This window comes from Siniperca chuatsi, linkage group LG5 (genome assembly GCF_020085105.1).
Source record: "Siniperca chuatsi isolate FFG_IHB_CAS linkage group LG5, ASM2008510v1, whole genome shotgun sequence".
Classification (NCBI taxonomy): Eukaryota; Metazoa; Chordata; class Actinopteri; order Centrarchiformes; family Sinipercidae; genus Siniperca; species Siniperca chuatsi.
In genome coordinates, this window is record NC_058046.1 from 10,976,452 (window position 1) to 11,002,590 (window position 26,139).

The following is a 26,139-nucleotide window of genomic DNA, read 5'->3' on the forward strand; positions in this document are numbered from 1 at the left end:
ATAGACATGTGCAGCTCAAGTCAAGTACATTTTATTAAGAATGTATTCACTTTAGGACACTGGCCAGTACAACACAGTGCAATATACATCTTTACTTTCAAATAAAAAAAGGACAAAGAAGGACATAAAAAATAAACCCTCAAATTTTATGACAAAGTAAAACGTCATGTACATAGAAACCAGGGACGATCGGGGGACTCTATCAACACATTCACTTGCATTGCATGAGCTCTTCAACAATACAGGAGACAAGACATGGCCAACAAGAGGGGCAGAGGTCAGTGCTGTAGTGCATCAAGTGACAAAGTGCTTTATAGAAGAGCAGAGTGAGTGGGTGGATGGCAAACATGAGGAGGAAGATTACAGTTAAATTGTGAAGCAGGCGCAAATGTTTGGAGTATTATAGAGGGTAGAGTTATTTAAACAGTGTAGTGAAGAAACCATCCCTCCAGTGGAGTAGTGTAAGCCAACACCCTGACACACTGAGCCAGTCAGTTTAATCAATGCCTGGTTTGACAGTGAAGATTGTGCATGCACATCAATGGGAACAAAATAGAGGGAAATTGCACAGTCCTGGAGAAAGACATTGTCAAAACATGATTGAGGAGTGTGCGTGAGGGCGACAAGGTGAAAGTATGGCTTATAATGAACTTACAGCAACAATCATTCAATCAATTAAAATGGGGAAAGACAGACTGATTAGTGTTTTCACAAAAGATGGAAGAGTGTATCTGTGCGTAAGGAGTGTTCATGATTGACAGATGCAAAAGTCACTTGGCCAAAAGTCCCCCGTCCCTCTCCCACAGAGATATTTAGACAAAAAGATACAGTATGCAGCAACTGTGACACTGTTAGGGTTGTGGAGTGTATCAAAGTTAAAGGCTTTGGAGCCTCCACTGTAGTGATGCACCTTAATGTTTTCAAAACTAGCTCTCTGTCTTTGTTAAATCAATACTATAATACAAATATAACATCTCCTGATTACAGTTACTAACATGATATACACTCTCGCTGACAATCAAGTCAGCAGTGATTTGTTCTCTATGTTCAAGAAGGAAAATCTTTAGTGTCTGAAATGTTATCCTATGGCAATGCTTGTGTGGCTCCCATCAACAACCTCCACTGTCTGATAACACATATACGTCCGACGCAGACACAGCCAACTTGTACGTATTAGCAGAGTAAGGAAACTAAATACAAACATCTTGTAGAAGATTGGCTGGATTGTCCTCCAGCATGTGATGAAGCACGACCGGGATAAAGAGGCGTCGTGGTCCCACAAGTTAACCATTTCCTGAAATGCGATCTGACAGGAAATAATTACCAATAATTGCCTTTTCTCCCTTTTCCTCACTTCTCCTGGTCCCTATTAAAGTGTCCGTGTCAAGTGCCTCCTGGTACAGAAGAGCGTTCACAGGTTCAAGCATGAAATGGATAGAGCAGAGCAGCCTGTTGTTTTTTTCCTCCTTGCTCGTTTTTCTTTTTCCATAAGACAGAGACTCTCCATAAAAAAAAGGCACCATGCACATTTATTAACCCAGGCAGGAAGAGAACAAAAAACAAATGGAAAAAATACATCAGCAGCTGTAGAGTCACCTCTCCTACTTTCTGGGTCGAACGTTAAGGCTTCTGTTTCATATAGATTCATCTGTTAAGGCAACCTTGAGGGGAGTATGAGAAGATAACAGGTGTCAAAAAAATGGAAATAATTGTTATGTTATGAGCTCGTGTTAACTTAAAAAAAAATACACAGTGAAAGATGGAGAGAACATTCAAAACCTATCTCACCTCATTATTTACTTAGCTATCATTTTCATATTGACTCAAGCGCTTCTTGGACTTCAGCTCTTTCAACCACTGGGGGGAGTCCTCCTCACTACACAGACGAGAGACAGACAGCATTACCAACTTGAAAGTTAATGCAGGGACAAACAGCTAAACAAAGTTCTTGTCTCCAAAAGAAAATAAGTTCTCTGTAACTTGTGCCACTTACCCATTTTCTTTCCCACCAGGTGGGGGCAGTACACGCGCCGCCCTGGGAAGGAAGGGGGACTTGGGAGAGCGAGAAAGCTGGGAAGGAGAGGGAGTAGGTCCATCGATTTGATTGTCAGAGTCGCCCCTCTTCTTCAGATGGGCCTGACAAGAGGAATGGGACACATTTAGGAACTTTAAAAAAATAAAAAATAAAAACACATCACCGCATGCATACATGACCAGAGAGGGAAAAACAAGAAGTACTCTACAAGATACTACAGTAAGCAGTAACTGATACATAGCATTTGACAGGACTGGTTAACATACACATTTTGTGAATATTTATCTGACAAATGCACAAGTGAGGCTCACCTTTAAAGCTGAAGGGTCCATCCCACCGAACAGTGCGATCCTCTGTGGCTGAGAGGCGACAGCAGGGCTGCCGTCAGCTCCTCTGGCTTGCTCCTCAGAGTCCGAGTCATCGTCCTTACTCTCAACCTTTGCCTCTGTCATAGGGAGTACACAAATTATTGTCATAAGGGAGAATACAATATAGTGAGTTAAAAAGAGGTATGAGGTGGGGTGTGGTTAGACATTCAGTCATCCATTTCAGAGAGATTAAAAGTTCATTTGGGCAACAAAATTAAACTTCTGAGTGCATAATTTTCCTCTATACCTGTTTAGTGTATATTGAAGAAGCTAATCAGATGTAATAGAACCTTATTAAGATTTTAGCAGGTCTTTTTTGGTGTCAAGTGCTAACCTGTGGAGTCTCGGTAAAGCCAGTCCTCAGTGGTTCCTCCCTCTCTCTCTGCCAGCGCCGCACTCTGACAGGCAGCCTTGGAGGGCCGTGTCCGTGGGGCTCGTTTCTTCCCCAGCTGGGCTCTGGAGCGAAGAGCGCTGGTGTCTAACAGAGTGGTCGGGGCCTGGACGTCCAGACACGAGAAAAATACATGGAAAGACCTGATCATTGATCAGTTTTTGCTGGCGCAAACAAGAACATCTTAAAAAAATAAAAACAAAACAACAACAGCAGCATAAGACACGAGAGACTGGCAAGGGCACATGTGGTAATATTTATAACACTTACATCAGGGAAAGGGAGTGACTGGCTCTCAGATGAGGACGAGAGAGGGAGGCTGTCCAGAGTGTCAGTACCAAACTGTGAGGCACGATCACCTGGCGTATGTGGAGGGGTGGGCTTTCTTGGTGAAGAGCTGAGATTGCTTTCTGAACTGGGAGTGGCAGGAGTGAGGCTGAAGTAGGTTAAAAAAAAAAAAAAAAGAACAAAAGTTTGGAAATACTTCTGAAAACAACTGCGTGGTTGCTGTAGCCACAGTTTTAGTCAAATAGAGCCTGAGTCATATCTTTCCTTTTGTTCCTGTCAAGACTGTGGGAAGCTATGATTTAGATGACGCACCTAAAAACAGACTGCAAGCCGCCCTTGTCACCACGACAGGGATAAACAAAAGTGATTCATATAAAAATATATATGTAATAAACTACAATGTAACTTTTTTTTTTGCAAATTAGAACTGAATTACTACCCATTCTTATCGGTGTTGGCTAATGTTGTGATATTATTTTCTGACCACAGGAGGTCAGTGACAGATGCAATATAATGCAGTGTAACCACTCATACAGAGGAGCAATCTGTTTGTGTTAAAGGGTAGTGCTGGGGTTATTTTAACGTTTTATTATAATCAACAATTCCCAGGAGACACTGATCCCTGACAATTTATACTGCTCTAACATTTACTTTCAGACAGAGGTATTTCACTCATAGATAGATGCACAAGGACAGCAGAAACACATCCATCTTCTTGGTTTCCTTTAAACTTACATATCACGCGTTCACACCACAGCATTACATCCATGGTTCAGAGATTCTGCACTATTAGATGATAAAAAATAATTATTTATATTAAATCTTTTGATTTTTCTGTCTGAGATCTATACAATGTTTTTTTTAATATTTTGTTTCAACACAAAAAAAATTACTTAAATCTTAGCTGCCGGTTCTCAGAGTCTGCACGCCTTCAGATACTTTATGTAGAGACAATAATCTGTTCCCCTGTAGGCAACTACTTAAAATCATTCATATCAGTTCATGTTTTACATCATAGCTTAATTGTACAGACACAGGTTCATGTACACACTGCTAGACACCCTCGAATACATGTGGCTTTGTGGCACAAGCTTATAACCAGGTTTCAATTAAGTCCAGTTTAATTTAAGTTATTCTAAAACAAATATTCGTTAGTAAAAATTAAGATAAAGACATAAATCATTTGTTTTTATGGATTACATTGCATAGATGTAATTCCCGTTTCAACTTTGACCTACTACACTTACCGTAGCTGTGTTTGCATGCCCTTCTGCAATGCAGCAGACAATTCTGACAGTTTGGGAACAGTGATGTGTGTTTGCAAGTAAACACACTGAACACACATAATAACATCTCTGGATAGTGGAGCCTGTGTAATGTGTGTTTACCTGTCATCAGTGCGCAGTCCTGTCTCCCAGGTCCCATACTGACTGTCAGTCTCACGGACCAGTGTTTCTGAGTCCCTCCCCCCGTCTTCACCACTGTTACTTTGCTTCTGCTGCACCTGGAAGAAAGAGGAAGAGGAAAACAATTAATGAACGAGGAGGAATAAATTGGACCTACGTTACATAACAGATTAACTTAAAAGATGCCAATAGCAGCTCTCATTAGACATCTGAATCTTAGTTAGGTTTGGGTTCAGGACTATTTATAAATATTTAGGAATATTTATAAATAGTCCATTTTTATTGCTAAGCCAAGCTAAAATGTTTTTATTAGTCAACATTCTGTTTAACTGACAAGAACAGTCACCCATTATTATGAATAACAAAATACAGCAGTTGGTTAATCAATGTCATCACTCATACTGAAAGCCAACAGTGTTGCTAGTAGAGCTGCATCCTGTCGAGCTTGAGCAGCCAGTAGTGGGACGGTAAGACAGATAATGAAAGGTGAAGGGATGAGTTAATGGAGACGGGACTAGAGCAGGGACAAAGATGGAGATGGGTGGGTGACTGAGTGTGTGTTTGCTGTCTACTGAACCATGCCTCTTTTAATGAGGCTGGTACAGAGGACATATTGTCTCAAAACCACACAGTGCTCACAGCGGCACGTCGGCGCATGAACTGATAACCCTGGCCTATATAGGCAAAAACAATAGAATATCCCTCAGTCCTCAGATGTCGTCGAAGGGGTGGACAGAGAAATATGATACACCTGGCTCTGTAACTGCCCAGGTTCCTAGACTATGAGAGCAGTTCACTAGTGATGTTTATATGAGCAGTGACAGTAGATCAGAGTTCTCATTCTTAGAGCTTCATGAATGCTATCCTTGTTTTCTTTGTGTATGTGAGAGCAGAGATACAACAGTACTCTAAAAAGAGTGCAAGAGGGACAATGAAATAGAAAGAACATTTGAAGTAGAGTGTGACTGTGATACATTTGGATTGAGGGAGCATAACATAGCTGAAAACAGTGAGAAAAAAGAACAGCAGTGCAGGATGTCATTCATCAGCTAAGCCTTTCCTGAGAGGAAAAAAGAAAACTGAACAGTGAGAATGCTATTCAACACTGCTCCCTGCATCTGAGAAAGCACTTGTACTCAAGTTCATCCTCTTCTCAAGGATTTACAGCACTCACACTTTTCAAGTTGACATCACAGGGTCACACCACTTACCCTTAAATACATACACTTCGGAGTCCTGCTTCTACTGACAACAATGAACAAATCCTCTAGTGCAAATCAGACTGTAGGTTGAACATGCAGAAATACCAACCACATACTCTACTTATCTAACGGTCAATTAAACGGGGCATTGAAGCTAGTGAAGCTAGATGAGTAGGTCTTCCTCAAAGAATAGGCTACAGAGAGAGATGTATGATAGTAAGTCTGAACTACATTAATGGGTTATTCATTCACTACAGCATCAACAGAAGGAATAGATCAATAACACCATGATGATCCTTTTATTAATAATACATAGAATGGATTGTGGCCCAGAAGTAAATGTAAATATACGATTAATTTAGGCTAATTTACAGGGATAAAAGGTCTCAGTATGCTTCAAATGAAGTGCTTATTAGATCGTCTAAGGGTGGGGTATGCTAGAAAAGAACTAGTGTGTACGACATGTTGTCTGGCCACGTCGGAAGGCAAAAAATGTTTAAAGCTGTTCCAAGCGGCCACACTGGAAGGTGGGGTGAAAAGCTGGCGGTCATGGAGACTTCACTCTGTCCAATAAAAAAAAATAAATAAATAAAATAAAAAATAAAATTTTTTAAAAAAGCCCCCAAAGATATCTTTTTTTAAATAAAAGAAAAATAGATGTGGATACCAGTGCACATTTTCAAACAAACAGTCTCTCCTGAAAGGCATTCATAGTGTTGTTCATTGTATGTTCTGAAGTACATACAACAAGTAGCCGAAATAGTTGTGGGAAGAACTTTAAAACCTTGCCAACCTTCTCAGCTCTGCACACCTGTGTTCACACAATTCCTGTGTGAAATGAGTGTCTTTATGGATGACTTAAAAAGCCCAGTGTGGAGCATCATTGTGAGCCTACCATGTTATTGCGCCATCCTCAGAGACTTTAGTATTATGTCATCCTTCTCTTTTTTATCTGGCCCTGTACAATGCTATCACTGTTGTCAAAATGCCTTGTAAAATTCTGGTGATAAAAATTCCTCTTCTATATGTGCGTATGTGTTTCGCAACCAAAACACACCCAGAACACACCCTGACCTGATCAGCATAGAGGAGGAACATTGCCTTTGCTGGAACATGTTGAAGAGAGGCGCCATTAGAGCAGCTAAAAGAAAAGACTTATGGCATGCTGCTCAAAGCAGAGTTTGTAAAGCCTTTTAGAGGATCATTCGTAATCTCAGACCATTTATTATTCTGTAAAATAAGGGCTTTTAAAAGCCTCGGTTCAGTCTGCATTAATCTACAGACAATGTCAGGTTAGACAGGTTTATTGGCCAAACAATAAAAACAAAACACTTTGAAGCGCTAAGATTGTTCAATTGCTCTGCTGAAAGGACACTCACAGGTGTAGGCTCTGCTATCAACCACAAACATGGAGAAAATGGTTGATGAAGGAGGCCTACTGAACCAACATGTCCAGTATGAATGATTTATAGCTGTCAGGAGGAAGGCTTTTCCTTAATAACATTAGCAATAGCCAGCTTCCCCTAGACAGGAAGGGTGTGTCAGGGGAAACAACATAACAAAGAGCGGATGAATGGAAGGATGAAGGAGAGAAAGGGCTGATCATTAAATAGGGCTGACTGACAATCAGAGGAGGACGGCTGGAATGAGGCCTTGGAAACTGCTACTTGATAACACACTGATCGCTGAATGCCACACATACATCCTGATGACACACTCACACAGGACGGAGAAACAGCAGTCTATGGATTGCTACTACCTCAATAGTTAAATGGAAAGTGACTAATTGCATTGCTGTTCCTTGGAAAGGGAAGGTCTCTGCTGTAAAGCACCTAACAGATGAGAATGACGTCCGGATGGGAGCCGAAACGTCTTGATTCTGAAAACAGTGTCCAGATGACTACAACTGAAACCTTTTCTACGATAGAACACTCCTGGACGAATGAGGGACTACACCGTCTCACCTAACAGATGGTCTTACACCAGAGCGGCGAACAAGAGTGAGCAGCTACTGTAGATTCAATAAGTGTGTTTACACGAACACAGCATCATGACAAAAGCTTATAGTCAAGTTGACAGGACTGTGGAAGAATGTGTGTACATCTTGGGATCCCAATCAGTGCTGTAGTCTTTACAGTCAAAATGATAAGTGTGTGTTGTCTTCAAATCAGATCTTGCAAACCATAAACATCTCTGTTAAGGTGTTCACATACCTCAGTACTGCAGCTAACAACAACATACAGCTGCTATGATTGTAACATGGCTCATGGTGTGAGCTTATCCAGGTTATTGTATATGGGACCGGACATGACCATCTCAAATACTGTGAGACTATTACCAGCCATGAAAACACATTCAATCACAATGTTATACTTGCAGTACCTCACCACTCCCCATTCTCTACTCATCTGCGCTAGTCAATCTGGCTAGGGTGGAGTGGGAAAATATGCTCTGCATGCACTCATGCACACAGCAGTAATCAATATCAATATCCTACAGATATTCAAAACAACTGCTCCCACGAGCACTAATCTCATGTCAACAAATGAGCATTCTAGCCGCATGTCAGAAGGCTTACATTAAGACGAACTCTGCTAGGCAAACCCCAGCAGTACTGTTATTCTTTCATTAGATAAGTGGTTCGTACAGACAAAGCGTCTAGTAAGAACAGAGAAAGAATGTAAAAACCTGACTCGGCTTAAGAATTTAACTCAGAGAGCACTAGACCTGACTTAAAGGATTATTCTCATGTCTTTCAGCCTAGTGTTTGTTTTCCTGGTTTTTGCCAATATGACGATTGAGTAAAATTTTTGTTTCTCAACTGTACAAATCAATGTATCTCCAATTTGTTGGAAGTGCTGCTGTCCAGTACACACATACACGGCTAATAGCTAACCCCAAAGATAATTTGAAGATACAAAACAGCAATACACTGCAGTTACATGTTTATAAATAGTTATAATAGTATATAATAATAATAATAATATCTATTTGGTCTCCAAAAAAATGAAACAAATGGCTCTGATTGTTTTAGCTTGTCAATGTTTTTTGAACATCCAAATCCATATCATTTGTATCAATGAATTTAAAGTCCCCCATTAATAAATTACGGCCGATATTTCTTGACCTGTCTGAGTGTGTTTTTGTGTTTATGTATTTTATGGTTGTGTCATTTATATTTCTTCTGGTGGGATAATAAAATTTCACTTAACTTGCGTTTTGCAAATATGATTTATTATATTTGTTTAAGTTTAATTGTTTAAGATTTTAATGCCTTCCGAATTACTTAAACTGGTGGTTTCCATATGTTTATTGCTTGTATTGACATGTATCCACCTCTCATGACACTAGGCAGGTAATTTCGAAGGTCGACTTGACAAATTGGCAGTTTATCTTTACGCAACATTTGATATGACAGAAATGCCATGTCAGAGAACTTAAAAGGTCTAGAGAGTCTAGAGATGGAAACCTGTCATCTTGCAAAATCATTTGAGATTATCAGGGACTGTTGGCTATCAGATGTCAATACCCATCTTATCATCCATATATAGTCATATGGGAAAATATCATGGAGCGCCAATTCAACTATTCACAGTGAGATTCAATAAGGCAACAATAAATTCCCAGGATGAAAAAGTATCAAAATATTAAGAATTGCAATGTTCTGTGGTTAACTGAATGCTGTCTGTTGGCGTAACAACTCCATTGGCTGAATTTCTGGCATTGCTGTCACTTGGCACAGTATCATGCAAAAAATACACAAATAATGTAGACAAAACCATTCATCACTTTCAACTGTCATACACACCTCGATTTCTATTATCTGAAAATCTATTATAATGACAGCCAAAGCTATTCAAAGCAACCTAATGCCAAATACACGACTGTGGTCACACACATCAGAGCTACAGGAGAGACTGTTCTGATATAAAACTAGACCAGCATCTGTAAATGTGGCAGGTATGTTGCAGTCTTCACTAGTACTCAATGTCTTAATGCACAGACCCAATAGCTCAGACACCAGAAACATTTTCCACTTAGTCTCCATCTCTGAGCATACAAACCTGTTCTAACAATTTTGGGCTCACAGAGAAATGAGTAGCCCCATCCCCTGCCTCCTCTCACCCATTTACTGGCTACCTGGCCGCTTCCATCCCATTCAACCATTAGTGACCTCTTACTGTCATTCATCCACTTAACACTGAGCTAGTACGCTGCTCCCAGAGACCACAATCACAGTTGGTGATGTCTAAGACTAACTAAGACATGTCAACACAACTGACGTCATGAAAACACCTCTTATCTTTAGGAGTTGTGACTCATGAGGTGTTGCACGGCAGCTCACCAAACAGGCGTAACCTAAAGATAGGAACAACTTCACTGCAATGTATCCATATCCCTACATGGATTTCTAAATCTGTCCTTTACATAGACCACAGACCAGGTCAGATGTCAGGGTGGAGACAAGTGATAGGAAGCCAAGCAATGAGATTTTTGTACTCTTCAAGAGTTTAGTTTTTTGGCAATACAAATACTATACTAAAATGTCTAATAGGAATCCCACTTTTCCTTCTTTTGTCAGTCCTTGTGCCTAATTTTATTACTAAAAACACAAATGGTAGGCAACATGATGACCTGAAAAACCAGTATAACAGCTTTGCTAAACAAAGAGACGGACAAAGAAAGGTTTACATTGTGCCAAGGACAATATAAGAGTTGAAAGCATGGAAAGAGATAGATGAGAAGCAGCAGGGTGGGCAGATGGATCTTGACATGTTTGGCTAGAGACCAAATAGTTGAAGGAGCAGCTGTTACAGAACTGCATGAACATTGCTGCAAAATGACTTGAATTCCACTTGTGCTTTATTTAACTTGATGTTAAAGTAATACTGCTGAGTAGACTGGTAATTCAAAGTAATGAATCTCATTGCTGCCTGGTCCATACTTCTGATTAAAGTTTGTGATTGGTATCAGTGGTGAAAGGTGGTATCGGTGCTTCCCTGGTGTGTGTTTGTATTTTAAAGGTGCGTGTTGTCTTACAGCAGTGGGGGTGTTGGGTGCGGTGCGCCTGCGTAGGGACAGACGTTGCTGGCTGCGCAGTGAGAACCTGCGGATGGACTCCCTGCTGCGGGAGGCCAGAGAGCGCAGGGAGTTTGTTCGCTTGAAGTCCCCAGTCCCGTCCTCTCCCCTTCCTCCCCTTTCCACCGAGCTGGATAAAAGGCTGAATGCACCGTGAAGGGAGCGACGGACATTTCCCACCCATCCTGACACCTGAGAGTGGGCCACTGACAGCTTGTCCCCCAGATACTCCATCAAAACGCACTACTGGCAAGACCAGCTGCGTCAGAATAGAGTCTGTGAACTGAGTTGTGACTCTTAGTATCACAGCAGCAGGGAATCATTAGAATCTGCTTATGCTGGAGAGGTGCCAGTCCAGGGACAGTGTCCTAGGTATTCACTGATGTGTGTTGCTGGGTCAATACTGCAGCAGTGAGGAAGGTGACTGAGAGAACAACACCACATCTCAGCCAGTCCAATGTGGTGATGTTGGTGTTGTCTGCTGCTTACAGCACTGCAGCACGGCTAACGCCAGTCAGTCCCTCCCAGAGACGGAGCCTCTCCTCAGTTTCTCGTCTAAATGGCCTTTCTGCAGTACAGTCCCACTGGAGCCGTCAGGACTCTGTTTCAACTCATCAATGTCAAGGCTCCAGGCTGTCGGCCTTAAGAGAATTGTGAAGCTTTCTAATGTCTATTTCGATGCACACAAGATATGTTAGCTGTGATATGCTTGGCACATCAACCAAGTGGGCACGTAAAGGTTATGTAAGGCCAGCACTTACTACAGCCTGAAAAACTGCTGCACTATCTACCAACAGGTTTCTCAGCCATGTTTCTCTGGCTTTAAGCCCACAAAGTACAAACAACTACTCAAGTACAGAAGTGACGAGCAGTAATAATAGAATCACATCCTCAACATATCATTTATGTTTGGCACAACATTCAGTTATCTATTTCCATTAAACAGATCATCTGTGCTAATAATACTGGGTATGAGAATTGTTTTTTTTTTAAACAATGCTCTGTGACACGTGTGCCAATTCACCAGTTGAGAGCTTCTCTGTTCTGACCCCAGCCTCAATTACAGCTGGCCTGACAGCTCTCCCAGAGCCGATGATGATGTGTTTCCTCCAAAACAAGGCCCAGGTTAAAAGTTGAAAAATCCATCCACCCAACAAGGCTACATTCCCATGGTGCCCGACACTGTGCTACCTTCTGGCAAAAAGCTGCAAGGAGAAATGGTGCAGGACTGCTGGTGGCAAAAGGAAAGCTGCTGTAGTCATTCGTATTCCATAAGGAAAACCAGAGAGCAACCAACGCAGTGCAAAACAGAGGAAACAGGAGGAAGTACTGTGGTGGAGAAGTCAAATCCAAAGGAGAAAAGGGGAACGGAGAGAAATGTTTCTCCCCTCGCCTTTTTCTGCAGGTACAGGCAGGTAGCAGAAAATGCGTCAGCAGTGCTGTTCTCTGTACTCAGCGCTATAGGACTCACCGTCAAGGAGAAACTGGGTGGAGAGAGGGAGTGTGGAGCAGAGTCAGAGAGTGAGAGAGAGAATGGGAGGTCCCTTATTCAGAGCTGGAGGGAGAGGGGAGGGTGATATATGTTGCGGTGCTCTGTCGCTGCAGCCTGATTCAGTTGCAGGGCAAGATAGTGAAGTGTCACAGCTGGGACAGAAGCGGTAGAAACAAATGTAGAAGGAAGGATGAGAGATAGTGCATATGTTGATTTACACAGCATCTCCATTCAAAACAGAAAGAGAAAGCTATAGAGAAAGTGGGGACGAGAAAGTGTGATATAATCAGATAGGAATGAGCACAAGTGCATGATCATGTAAAAGAGTAACTATAAATAGATCGATTAGACGTGCATGAGAGAGAAGAGTGAAAAGACGGACAGGTGGGGCTCTACCAATGAAGTGAGACTGTACGCGTATCAACCAGTTTGTCAGCACAATGTAGCAAAAAGCAAGAATCACAACAGTCAAGTACATGTTTGTTTAAATCTCACTCAGAGTCAGACTCATGCAAACAGCAGAACAGACTAGAAAACACTTCAAACTTCATGATACATGCAACCAACTAAAACAGGTCTCTGTTATATGGTGCCAGTGAACGGGTACCCTAAATAAAGCCACAGTAGGCGACTCCAGACACACTTAGTTAACCTGAGAGCAAACTGGGACAGAGGGCTCATAAAAGCTAAATCCTGGACCACATATGCCCCCTACAGGTAATCTGATTAACTTTTCTTTGAAGTGTATGTGCTAAAGGCAAGTCTGCTGTGAGGTTTTCAGTTTCCAAAAGCACACAAACTGACCTCTCTCTCGTACTCCTCAGCCTGTAAATGGCTTCCTCTATCTGGGTATTTTGATTATTAAGAACACACAGCCTGAAAAAGCTAATTAACTCATTAAACATCTGGAGGTTACAGCAGTATTAGTTACAGCATTATTATTACTTTCATGCGCAAGTGGTATCAAAAATATAATAATAATTCTGTCTTCTTAATATGATAATTAAGTTGAGAATCCTCAACATTACTGCTAAAAAATTGGTCAATTACTTGATTAGTCAATCGACAGAAAATTAATTTACAAGGGATTAATGATTTGGATCATTTCTTAAAGCAAAAAAGTAAAACATCTGCTGGTTCTTGCTTCTCAAAACTTGAGGATTTGCTGCTTGTCTCACAAAAAAAGAAAAAGAAAAATCATTGTAAATAGAATATTTTGGGGTTTTGAACTGTTGGTTGAACAAAGAAAGCAATTTGAAGATGTCACATTAGTCTACAGGAAATTGTGGTGGGTAGATTGCACCATTTTCCATCATTTATATAAAGACAACAATTAATGAACTAATCCAAAAATTAATAAAATAATAATTAGTTGCAGCTTTAGTCAAATTAAAAAGATTTTTTAATCACCCAACCGTTACATCGTTCCAACATGTATACATTAATCTTCCAACACACATTTCTAGCTTAGATGAGAGATGGCAAATTAATTAAGTTTCCTTGGTAGGAAGTATTCCCTCTACTGATTTTAATAACATGATTAAAATTAGACTAACAGAAAGAAGCCAAGACAAAGAGAGTTCTATCACAAGATGTACCTTATTACTGCTCCCAATTTCCCTAATAGTCCTTCTCCTGATACTAATCGTCACCTGCTAGGAAGTGACTCATGGCTGCTCATCACTTCCCGTTTTCTGCTGACATCATCACCAGGCAGAAACCCACAAAGGAAATGATATAGGATGTAGTACATACAGTATACTGTATATGATAACTACTTACATTCAGTATATTGTAAGAGGACGTATTCGTCTTACAGAGAAACACTGATAATAAGAGAGTTATGCTGTCACTTACCCAGAGGCAGTGTGGAGTCAGGCAGCATGACCACATGTACAACACAGCTCTCAGCCTGGAGCCCATCTCTGCTCTGCCCCTCTCACCAGCCTCAGACCCTTCAACTTAAACCACCACACAACTATGATCTCATCTGTGTGAGTCTGACGATGCTTCAGCCAGTAAATACAATGTTGGGAAATTAATCAAATCTGATATCTGCCAACACTGACGGATTTTGGCATTAAACAATAATTTGTAAGTTTGGTAAATCCTGAGGCCAACCTCAACCAGATTTATAAAACAAACACACTTTCTGGGGTTTTGCTCAGAGGTGCTATTTTTAAAACTATGCAGTACATATCAACATCTAAAATAGAGCAGATACTTTAATTACAAATATAAAAATATAAAAATGATTCCAGTCAAATTTTTCCTGAAGTCCAAGAAGTGATCACATACTTGTAATACAGTAATGTGCAGTGTCTAAAATGTGCAGTACAGTGGCAAACACATTCCCAGACTTTAAACCAATGAGAGGAGGTGGTTATACAGTGTAATGCAAACCATTAAGATTTTTTAATTCTATTTTACAATATTTAATTTCACATCACATTATTTTATTGTAGCTTTAGTACCAGTTTTACCATTATGGGACAAAGTCTCAAATCCAGGGGATGGTGCTACCATGTGCAATGTTTTCTAAGCTGTAAAAACAGAACAGCGTGTATTCTTGTGCTTGATTAAACTATTGCAATTAGCTCCACTAATGCCACCTTTTCAAGCAGCACAGCAGTTTCAGTGTCAGCCTTCAGCCGACTGTAACTCAGCTACTTTCAAACCAAAAAAAAACACATGCACTAACAGCAACAAGGAAGCACTCTGACACTCACAAACTGAAACACAACCACTAGATGGTGGTAGTGATCTTAAACTCACGGTGACTTAATCTCTTTTTTTTTTAAATCATTGTATATCATGTGAAACACCAGGAGGGAGTGAGAATTGGTGTGTGTGTGTGAGCATGTATTACTAATGTTATGGGGACATAAATCTATTTACACAGTCATATTGTGGGGACTCGCCTTGCTTGCGTGTGTACCTGTATCCGGTCTGTAAGTGCTCTCACTTGGCCCTTCGGTGACAATGAATTAAAATATTGATATATTTTTCAATAGAAAAGATCATTCAATACCAGTTCAACTGTTAGTCAAGGTTTTGCAGCTGAAGCCGTAAGACAAAAGACAATAGGGATAAGATAAGCAAGGTTTGGGTTTGGCTGCCTATTTAGGGTGCCTTTTGTTGAAACATGTTTAACTTCATAAAGTCAATGCGCTCGTCAATGTCATGAACCGACCAATCATAGCCTGGATGGGGCGGGACATTAAAAAAAGGTTGACGTGCTACAGTAAACTTTTGAAATGTTGAACTCGTTATGCATGAATGGTTATAATTATTTACAAGTCAGTACTTAGCATTAAATATCAGAGACTAACCACCAATGTGAACCATTTTTTTCAGGATTTAATGAACAAAACCTACAAAAATTATAGGTGTTGGTTGTGTATTTCTTAAACTGCTGTATTGTCCAACTGGAATTAATATTATACTAGTGCTAGGCTATATAGTATACTATTATATATATATATAGTGCTAATAGTGGAAAAAGTTAGTCTGAAGCCCTGGGCAGGGCAATTATGAGACACAATATACTGTACTTCTGGGTTCATAGTATAGGCCTTCAACCTGGCCCTACAATTACAGTCTCAATGACAAAGAGCCATCTGAACCCAACCCTGCATATCTGATAAACACTGTACATGCTTGAATACAGTGTGTATGTAATGTGTACAGTTGCAAATATGCAGACAAATTGTAGTCTACCCATTTCAAAATGTAAAAAAACAAAAAACAAACAACAGATGTGAACTACAAGGTTAAACATTAGGAATAACCAATCAGCACCAAGGAATACAGTCACACAAATATTACGTGTCTTGCTTGGCAGCAGGACACATGATCATTATAGGCCATTTCACTTCACAGCTTTCCCTGAGACATGCTGACAGGCTTCTGATAAATGAGCAGTGAGAACGTCTACTCATTAACCATTTGACTAATACAATCCTGAATTACAGGCCTAAGAAGGTGTTTGGCAGCACTTTCTTTAGAACGTGACGTGGGATGGGTGGAGGTGAGTCTAGGAGGGCATGCTGTCAACATTAGTCACCGACTCTTACTACCTGAGCACAGCAGCATTGAGCGGTCAACGTTCAGTCAACTAACTGCATTCCACTTCTACCAATTGTCTGTCTTCAATGCACCCCCCACACACACACACACACACACACACACACACACACACTCACACAGTACAAACTCAAGTGCACACAGATTTCCCTCCCTGTCTCCACAGAACTGTGTGAGAAACAGTCCAAATGAAGACGGTGATTATAATAAAGGGCTCACAGCCAACTATCAAACAGAAGCAGCTACTGAAGACTCAGAGTTTTAAAACTCATTGAGTTACATCTTCTCTTGAACCCAGTTTTAGTGTTGCAGAGGCCGAGCTGCAGCCTGACTCACCCAGCTGTGACGGTCCTGCTCTCTGTGGGCGCTTCGACTCCTCATCCTGGAAAGGCTTCCCTCCACAGCACTACTTGAAGGGGCTGATCGCCGTGACACACTGCGAGACCGCATCCTGTTCAGCTCCTAACAACAAATAGGCTTAGTGAACTCCCCAACTGCATGTTTTGATGATTATTGGGATAATGTCTTGAATCGCAATTATTTTGGCCAGGAAAATTGTGACATGAAGTTTTTATATCGTTCCATCCCTAGCTGTAGCAAAATAATCTGGAACAACTGGGAGAGGCAGAGCATACGTGTGTGTGGTCTCTCTTCCACTTGCTCAAACAGACACACACACATACTGTACAGTCCCCCAAGGAGCAGAAGTATGGCTTAACTAACATTAATAATAACATCATCATGTACATTGTACATGTGATAGTACTGTGTCGTGATCTTTCCTCTTGATTCACACCCTAATTTTTAAATTGCCAGCTTGATAGATGATCTCAAGAAAAATGTATTTGATTTCAACCTACTGAGACTACAGTTGTACAAAATGAAAACAGAAATTATTTATTTGTGCCTCTGATAGTATTTCATGGATATCTCTGACTCACCTGAGATCCCTGTGATCTCCTGTGGCAATGGATCTCTCCCCTGCTGTCTTGAGGTTGTGGCTCTCTGGGGACCCATATCTGCTCTGCAGTAGTGCTGCTGGGGACTCCACCTGGAGAGCCTCCAGTTTTGGCCTCTGTACCGGGAAAAGGGGCCAAGCGAAGTGGCTCATCCAGCACAGCAGACCAGTGCCTCTGTGGAGCCGGGAGTCGTTCCTCCAGTTTGTTGCCGTGTTTTCTGGGTTCAGCCATAGGTTTGTCCACAGACATCTCAACAGGCCGCAGCTCCCACGGGTCCTGAGGAGACATTTGCCATACTGGGCTTGTGAAACCTACTGAAGTCTGTGGTGCCACCTTCCAGCTAACATCTCTCTCAGGTGTAGGCTGTAATCTAGCTCCAAACCCAGGGTCTACACCCTGAATACCAGAAAAAGGAAACAAGTTTTTACTGGGGGAGGGCTGAGCTTGAGATATGAAAGAGTCTCTGTCAAGGATGGCAGGTTTGTAAGACTCTTCTGCTCTCAGAGACGGCTCCTTCCATCGTGTTGCAGGGTCACTACGCTGAGAAGTAGACTTGGAAAATGGGTCATTTCGGAGAACAGAGTCTAGATCCACCACTTTAGGCCTGAGAGGTGATGACTCCAACCACAGCCTCTCATGTTCCTCTTTCTTCTGCCTTTCTTTTAGTCGCTGCCTCTCTGCTTCTTGCTGTTTGGCTATCTGTCTCATTTTCTCTGCTTCCTCCCTTTCCATCCTCTCCCTCAGTCTGCATTTCTCAAGCTCCAGAATTTGTTGTCGGTCCCTCTCTGCCTGCTTTTGCTTTTCAAACTCCAAGAGCTGTCGTCTCTCCATCTCTTTAAATCTTTCTAACTCCTCCTTCCTCTGCCTTTCCTTCTCCAGTTCTCGTTGTCTCAGCCTCTGGTTTTCTAATTCCTGTTGTTCAATATCTAGTTGTCTCTGTCTCTCCCTTTCTAAATCTCTTTGTCTCTGTCTCTCCAGCTCTCTCTGCTTTTCCCTCTCAATCTCTTTCTGGTGCTCCTTCTCCATCTCCCTTTCTTTATCAAGCTCTTTCATTCTTAACATTTCCTGCTCTAATGCCATCTGTTTTAATTTCTCTGCCTCCTCTCTCTCCATCTTCTCTCTGAGTCTCTGCTTCTCAAGCTCAATGAGCTGCTGCCTCTCCTTTTCTTTCTGCTTCTGTTTTTGAAACTCTAAAAGCTGTTGTCTCTCCAGCTCCTCCATTTTCTGTTTCTCCTTTTGGATTTCCAGCAGCTGTCTTTCCTTGTCCAGCTCTCTCTGCCTCTCTTCCTCCCTTTGTCTTTGCCTCTCCTGTTCACGCTGTCTCTCCCTTTCCTGCTCTTGCAGTTTCTCTCTTTCAATCTTTCTCTGTCTCTCCAATTCTCGTTGTTTTTCTTTCTCAAGTTGTCGTTGCCTTTCTCTCTCCAATTCTTGCAGTTTCTGTTTTTCAAGCTCTATTTGTTTCTGCCTTTCCAGTGCAAGTTGTTTCTCCTTCTCAAAGGCTTTCTGTCTTTGCCTTTCAAATTCTCTTTGCATCTCCCGCTCCTTCATTCGTGCAAATTCTAAATGTGCTTCTTTCTCCATTTCCAGCTGTCTCTGTTTTTCCCTCTCAAGCTCTTTCATTTTTGCCATGTGTCTTTCTGTCTCCTTTTTTAGTTCTCTTTTCTTTTCAACTTCCATCATTTCTTCTGTCGTCTGTCCATCCAGCACCGCTCTGATCTCCCCATGTGACATGTGGCTCCTCATCATCAACTCCTCAACTTGATCTTGAGAGGTTTTTCCAAAAGCTTCATCTAATGATGGATTCCTCCTTATTGGAAGAATCTTCCCTTGAGAGCTGCCCAGCGCAGACCTCACAGAGAAATCATTAAAGGGCACAGTCATGTCCCCTATGCTTGTTCCTGCGTCTACAGGAGAAAGTGGCTCCTGCATTTGTCCAGTCAAAGCAAAGTAGGTTGCCCTAGGTTTTGGCTGTTCTTCTGCCTGCAGCATTTTCAAACGTTTAGGGGCTGCAGCCACTTCCTCCTGTTCTGCCTCTCTCTGCCTGTCTCTGTCTTTATCCAAAGCCACTTGTCCTTCCCTTTGTGATTCCTTTAGCACCTCTTTCTCCATACTTGCTTCTTGTTTGAGACCTTTAGTTGTCCACTTCTGCAAAGCTCCGACTCTCAGATATCGTGGCTGCTGTTCTAGCATCACAGCCAAAGCTGGTTCACCTTGTGCTGAACCAGTCCTCTCTGCCACTGGCCTGCTCCCTTCTGAGCGCCTGGAGCGTAGCGTCATGGCCTTATCCTCCCACTGAGCTGATGGGATGTTCTCACTCACTGCCCTGCTCTCTTCCACTGCCTGCACAGTGTCAAAGGCATGTAACACCCGCAGAGGACTTGATGGAGACACGGGGTCTTTGTAGGTGGCAGTGACCAGAGTTCCCTCATCCTCACTACTTCCTCCCTTAAATGATGGGCTGCTGAGCGAATCCTTGGCCTTGTTTACAGGCTTGCCCTCGTCCACCATCAGCACACTGTGCCTCTCCACAACATTTTCAAACAAGGATGCTCTCACTGTCTGTATGTCACTGCTCAGACCACTTTCCTTGGAAGTGGCACCAAATGTCTGTCCCGCCTCAGGCCCTTCAGGTGTGGAGGCTTTTGTGAGCTGCTTTTGGGGATCTTTTAAATCCACAAATGTCCTCTGGTCACTGGTGGTGAAAGCTGACTCTTCAATCTATGAAAATTCAGAGATGTACTGAGAATTGTTAAGTGATAAGAGCAAGCTTGCAACATATTGTCTAATTGCATTAATTTAACAATCATGCTATTTTCTTTTTTTCACCATTTGAACACTATGTAACAATAACTATGGAATCATCTGAAAGAAATAAAAGCTTTAAAAAACAACTCTGAATTGAAATACTTTTAACTACAAAACCAGAGATCAGAACAAATGTGACTTGACAAGAGAACAGGAGAAAATACAGCACACAAAGGAGTTAAAGTGATTGAGTGAACAACTGTCGGCGTAGAAGCGTTATCCCCTTGTTCTATGTTGGCCTCATAACAGTGGGTGTGGTGCAGAGGTGGTAATCAAAGCCTTTCTGTGTTGACCTATTCCCAGTGATCTCCTCTGTGTGTGTTTCATAACCGGCAGCCACCGGGGATGATTAATGTGCCGGCTGTGACGGCTTTGTATATCTATGGCTGTGACAATTTGCTGCAATGCCCCATTTCCTCTAGGGAAATTTTTTTTTAAAGACACACAGACAGGGGTCGACAGCAAATATAAGAACTCTTAGTTTTCTCAAAGATATATTTCACCATGATTTACCTATTCATGCCTAATTTTATAGTAAGTATATAGGCAGTCAATTAGGCTCATTCTGTCAAGAATTTTTTTTTTTAAACCGCTATAGAGGATAGCATGCGAAAGCTTCTCCCAGCACTGAGTTCTAACACTGTTTCTCATTGTTATTCTCATTTGCCTGTTAAACATAGACTGAGCCCAACAGAAACCAGTTCCTACGAAGCTTAGTCCCTTCTCTTACCCTCCACTGAGGATCTCTGCTGATCTCATGGCGGTCTGCTGAGGGACTGAGGGAAACACTGCCAAGGTCTGGCAACCTCTCAGATGAAAACCTGATGAACATACATCACACAAGACAAAAGCCATGCATGACAATGGAACTCCTGGACAAAGACATGGGACAAAAGCAAGGCGAGGAGAAATTAAGAGCAGCTCTTACCTTTTAGTCAGGTCAAGGGGCAAGGGGCGGGGCTTCAGTGGTGGTTTCACAACAGGGCTCTGAGTTGGTGTTGTGTCTTCTGTCAGCTGCTTAATGAGCTGTTTAACACCCACTGGTGGTTCGATTTCAGGAACTGGCTGCACTGGAGAGTGAACATCTGACCCTTGGCCTGTGGCACCTGCCTCAGGAGAAGAGGATGAATCGAGGAGGAGACTGATTCGAGACTTGATGGTAATCGCAAGCTTATCCTCATCAGTCTCTTTCACAGTCATTTCTTCTGTCTTGCTTTGGTCTGAAACATCAGGCTTAGCTACACCATCATTACTTTGGGGTGTGGTACTCTTAGGGCTTTTCTCCTGCTCTCTTTTCTGTGGCAGTGCCTTCTCCTCTGGAGTGTTCTCCTTAGTATTTGCCTTGGGAGTTTTACGGTGCAGTGAAAGACCTATAGACTCAAACTTGGATGTGAGATCAGCTGAAAGTGGCCGTCTCCCAGCCCAGCGAGGGGCAGGAACTGGTGACTCTGTCTTGGTTGGACTGTCAAGGAAAATGGCTGATACAGGTCTGGGCCTGGAGCCTCTGGGCTTGGGTCGCAGTGGCACTGCTGCCTCTGGTTTGGCTTTCTCCTTTTCTTCTTCCTCCTGCCCTACCTGAACGAGAAAACCCATGGACTTGGCTCTGGTAATGGAGGTCAAGCCTTTGCTTGATGTCATCTGGTCCTTCTTGTCTTCCTTTACAGTGGTTCCAGACCACTCTGCTGCTGGAAGTTTTTTAAGGCTCTTGGAATAGGCCAAGCTTGATGCAACAGGTTTCTGCCTCTCTGCTGGAACAGGAGGAGTGGGTTTCCTGCGGTCTCCGGGGTGGGGAGGAGGAGGGGCTGGTTTAAATGGCTGGACTACTGGCATGGTTGTTTGTCCAGTGTTCATCTTATTAGATGTTTTAAAGGAGGTTGGGGCAGGACGGTTGGGGTTGGTTGACACCGGCCTGGGATTGCCAGCGGTAACTGGTTGCTGTGGTTTCGGACTGCATGGAAACTCTGGTTTGTATCCAGCAAGGCGAGTGGACTCTGGTCGGGGCTTGTTTTGGGGCTTAGGGGCAAGTATGGGCTTAATAGTGGGGTTTTTCTCCACAGCAAAAGGTTTGGGAGTGAGCCGTGGCTTGGGGCTTGGGGCAGGTTTGTTAGGTTCTGTGATGATATGGGACTGGTTGATGGAAGGGATCTCGATGAGGCTCTTATTGCTGGAGTCAGTCAGGGGACTCAGGTGAAGCCGTCCTCCTACCACTGTCCTCCCTACCTCCCCAGTCTGAACCTCCACCTGAGCAGCCATCCTCTTCAACAGCACCTTTAAGTAAAAAGGAAAAGTTCTCCTCAAAATTTACTGTATTATTTAATCATTTAATTGACATCCACATTGATGGGCCTTTTTTCATGAAAGACATTTTGACGTGTCACAGTAGGAAAAGCACTGGTGTAAATCATAAAATTAATGAAGGCTAAATTCCATTTAGCTGCTTCAGTTTCAGGGTCCTGGTATTGTGCATGCTGCCTTACTGTCACACTGCCGTGGCTTACTGGGATATTTAAAACAATGGAGGCACTGTTAATGTTATTGGGGGGTATTCAGGATGAAAAATTGTACACAAATTTGACTGGAATTCTGTGGACACAACACATGAAACGCTCTCTGGAAGTCTCTCTATCCACTATTTTTTATTAATTAATCAATTAATATTCTATAACCTCCTATAAATACAATGCTCTTCACAGCACACATTTTGACTCATCATAGCAGAAAAAGCACAGGTGGACCTAATACATTAATGATGGCTCAAATCCATTAAAGTGTCCCAGTAAACCTACATACACAACACCAGGAGCCTGGAACTGGAAACTAAATGGGATGCAGCAATCCTTTATGTTATCAATTACACCTGTGCCTTTTCTGCAATGACATGAAAATGACGTGAAAAAAAAAAAGGACTAATGTCTCAGCACACATTGCATGTTGATAAGTTTCAGCTGTGTCGGCGGTGAGCTCAAGTTACAATACATTTTTCAACTTGTTTCCTTTATTTTTGACTATGTTGCTTCATTTTTACAAACAACGTTCAGTTTTATAATGTGATATATATTATAGCCTAATGTATTTTGAATGTCAGAAAAAAAATATTTTTGAAGCCTGGAGTCAATACAATTATTGCCTGAATGTGATTCACTAAGTCGAATTACTGGTGCAGTAGTGATCAGGACTATGTACCTTTAAGGTGGATCCTCAGACGGGGGAGGGGGTGGACAACTGTACAATGTTATTGTTTTCTTTTTCATGTTGTGACACAGGCAAATCAGGACAGTGAATGGGGGATTCCACGGCAAACTCACACCAGACTGCCATTTCAGATTCAGCTCCTCCCCTAATAAACTTTCAGATGTTTATCTGAAACTGACTCATCCTCTAAAAAGGAAGTATAGTGATAAATCTGAGAAAAGGAATTTATCTGACTCCATTCTTTTGATGACAATCAGTTTTATCAGTTGTTTCTATAGCGAAAACGAAGATTGAAAACATTACAACTCAAGCACTTCTGTGTTTGCCCTTTAAGAGGCTCCTTCTTCACATCTGATAATGCTTTCCACATGTTGCTGTGTTCAGATTCTTCGCTATACAGACAAGCAACAGTTCTTTTGGAAAAATGACATGCTGGATCAAACTGCTGCAAATAATTCAAGCATATCTTACCTGGCCAGATGTCAACCGTCTGCTGTAGAGCTCTGGCTTCTGTTGTAATCTGGCAGCGATGTCATATCACACAGGAGTTGAAGGAGCCTAAGAGGAACATACTTTGTGTCAACAAAGCGCACAAGCTTTTCACTCATCAAGACTGCTGCGGTTATGGCTGTGGTAGACAAATCACAGCAGAGCTACTACGGGGCTGTACACACTCTTCTTCACTGTGGTGTTCTCACACCCCCATATAGAAACAAATAGATGACAATGTTTACACTGACACAGACTTGAGCAAACATTGTCCCACCCATAAATTTGAGCTAATGGCACATGTTCAGATACAAGAAACAACAAAATGCATGAGGAAAGTCATTCACTGAATGCTGCTTTGTTTACCTTTTCTTGTTCTTATATTTGCATTGTGCCCTCGATCACTACTCACTTGCCATCACCCACATACTACTTATATCTATGTAAATTAAATCTGTGAAAGTTGAAACTATAAATATGGTGAACAGTACTGTTTGCTGCCCTTTTGTGTGTGAGCCTTGTCTGTCTGCTCTTTTTCTGTGCATCTCATTTTATGTACATCAACTGATAAGTTAGATAACTACATAGGTGCTGATTAAATCATTTTCAACCATAAATTCACTGTATCAAAAATGGGAAATGGAAATAGCTAACAGAGATTGAGAAGTTGAAAACTTGAACTTTAGATGTTGACAGGAAACGCCTTTGCTAAGATGGAATGCAAAACATTCACTGTGATTGTGGGTCGAGCAGCACAGCAGGGATGAGGAAAGTGTCTGCCTTATATAGCCTTAGACATATGAGTATTACCGAAAGCCACAAACAACAAAAGTCAAGAAGTCCAAGATCTGTATTACTACTAGCATGATGCATACGTATGTTAAATACTCAAAACATTTGGCATCATTAAGACGTAGGTGTAGTAAAAATCAGACACATTTCTTAGATTTCTAGCAGGAAGCACATACAGAAGGAGAGTGTGGCCTAGGGTAAGCCAGCAGAGTGTGTTACTAGCAGAAGAAATCAAGCCAGTAACCTGGTTCAGCCAGTTATACAGAGGAATTTTCCTTTCATAGACAATAGACAACTTAATATCAGCTGATCTATTAACAACTAAAAATATAGTCTCTCTTAAGTGAGTTCTCACATAGTGTACAACAAAGCTTTAAATAACAATCCACAAACATGCAGTGTAAATGCAAAATCTAAAGCTACAACTAAAGCTGTCTGCTGTCATCCAAGAAGACTCTATGCAGAGTTTAACCTGTCTGTAATATTTATCAGTATTAATAAGGACATGATCCAGTACATTAAGGTAAGGTTTTTAGGTTTTCTTGCCATCAAAAAGTACATAACAATGTATACATAAAGTCTACAACAGGGATAAGGACAATTAAACATGACTGTAAATGTACCACAGTTAACCGAAAAGGCTAGATTTAATGTGTACCTGTCAAATGCTACATAGATACCACAAAAAAGAACATAATTACAATACACGCAGATCATCAATTAAGTGATGTTAATACAGTTAATTTGGTAGTTATTCAAATAAACCTAAACAACGTTACAAAAGTGGCTAACTTTTATTAATTAACTACTCTACCTTAGTTTGATGATTTTCTATAATAACTATAAAAAACAGCCTGCCCCAGACTAGAATTTGCAACAAGTGTTAGCTCTTCCTCCTGTCCTGTCTGCTCACCTAAACTACCTCGTATCGTGGACAGTACCCAGTCCAATTTAGACTTGTTGGCCTGCTCAGAACAGGAGTGCATTTAACTTAATACACAACAACTATGCACGAGTATTTAATGAGAAAGGCGCATTCAGAGCAAACGTAGAGTGCAAGCAGTCTAACAATTCCGGAGACTTAAAATAAGAGGAAAAGATAAACGCATCAACAGCTTACTGGCTAGCAGCTGTAAGCTAACAACTCAAGGAGCTGAACTCGTCGCAAAATGGAAACACTGAGTGAACCTGTATTTCGTTTGCTGTTTTATCCGATATGGAGACAACTTACCAAACGGGAAAGACAGTTCTTCCTCGTCTCTTTTCGAAACAACTTCAAATACAATATATCTACCCAACTTCGCAGAACAATTACAAGTCGCGACAGTTGGTTAATACAGCGGCTAGCAGGGTAGCTAACTTAGCTGGTCTAGTTAGCTAGCCAACTGGCTGGCTATCCCGTCTCAGGTTGCCGTGTTGTTGACAGGCTAGACTAGACAGCGCTGAACGAGCCGTCTGACTGGTTAGCCTCTACACCAGGGTCAAGTGAGCCAGCACGACATGTGTGTACCGGTTATTACTTTCAAAATAAACTGTAGCACAAATATAAACTGAT

At 41.7% G+C, this 26,139-nt stretch overlaps 1 protein-coding gene across 1 annotated transcript; it reads right to left on the bottom strand.

Moving 5' to 3' along the window:
• Positions 1 to 15: 15 nt before the first annotated feature.
• Positions 16 to 26,136, bottom strand: si:ch73-138n13.1 (titin homolog). Its single transcript, XM_044197298.1, has 13 exons — positions 25,816 to 26,136; positions 23,775 to 23,861; positions 21,040 to 22,379; positions 20,842 to 20,932; positions 17,289 to 20,024; positions 16,684 to 16,809; positions 4,471 to 4,586; positions 3,065 to 3,230; positions 2,738 to 2,900; positions 2,347 to 2,480; positions 1,994 to 2,136; positions 1,789 to 1,876; positions 16 to 1,661 (listed from the first exon to the last, which is right to left on the bottom strand). The coding sequence occupies exons 3-12, from the start codon at positions 22,362 to 22,364 to the stop codon at positions 1,801 to 1,803; spliced, it is 5,076 nt and encodes a 1,691-aa protein (XP_044053233.1). The 5' UTR covers positions 22,365 to 22,379; positions 23,775 to 23,861; positions 25,816 to 26,136; the 3' UTR covers positions 16 to 1,661; positions 1,789 to 1,800.
• Positions 26,137 to 26,139: the final 3 nt, after the last annotated feature.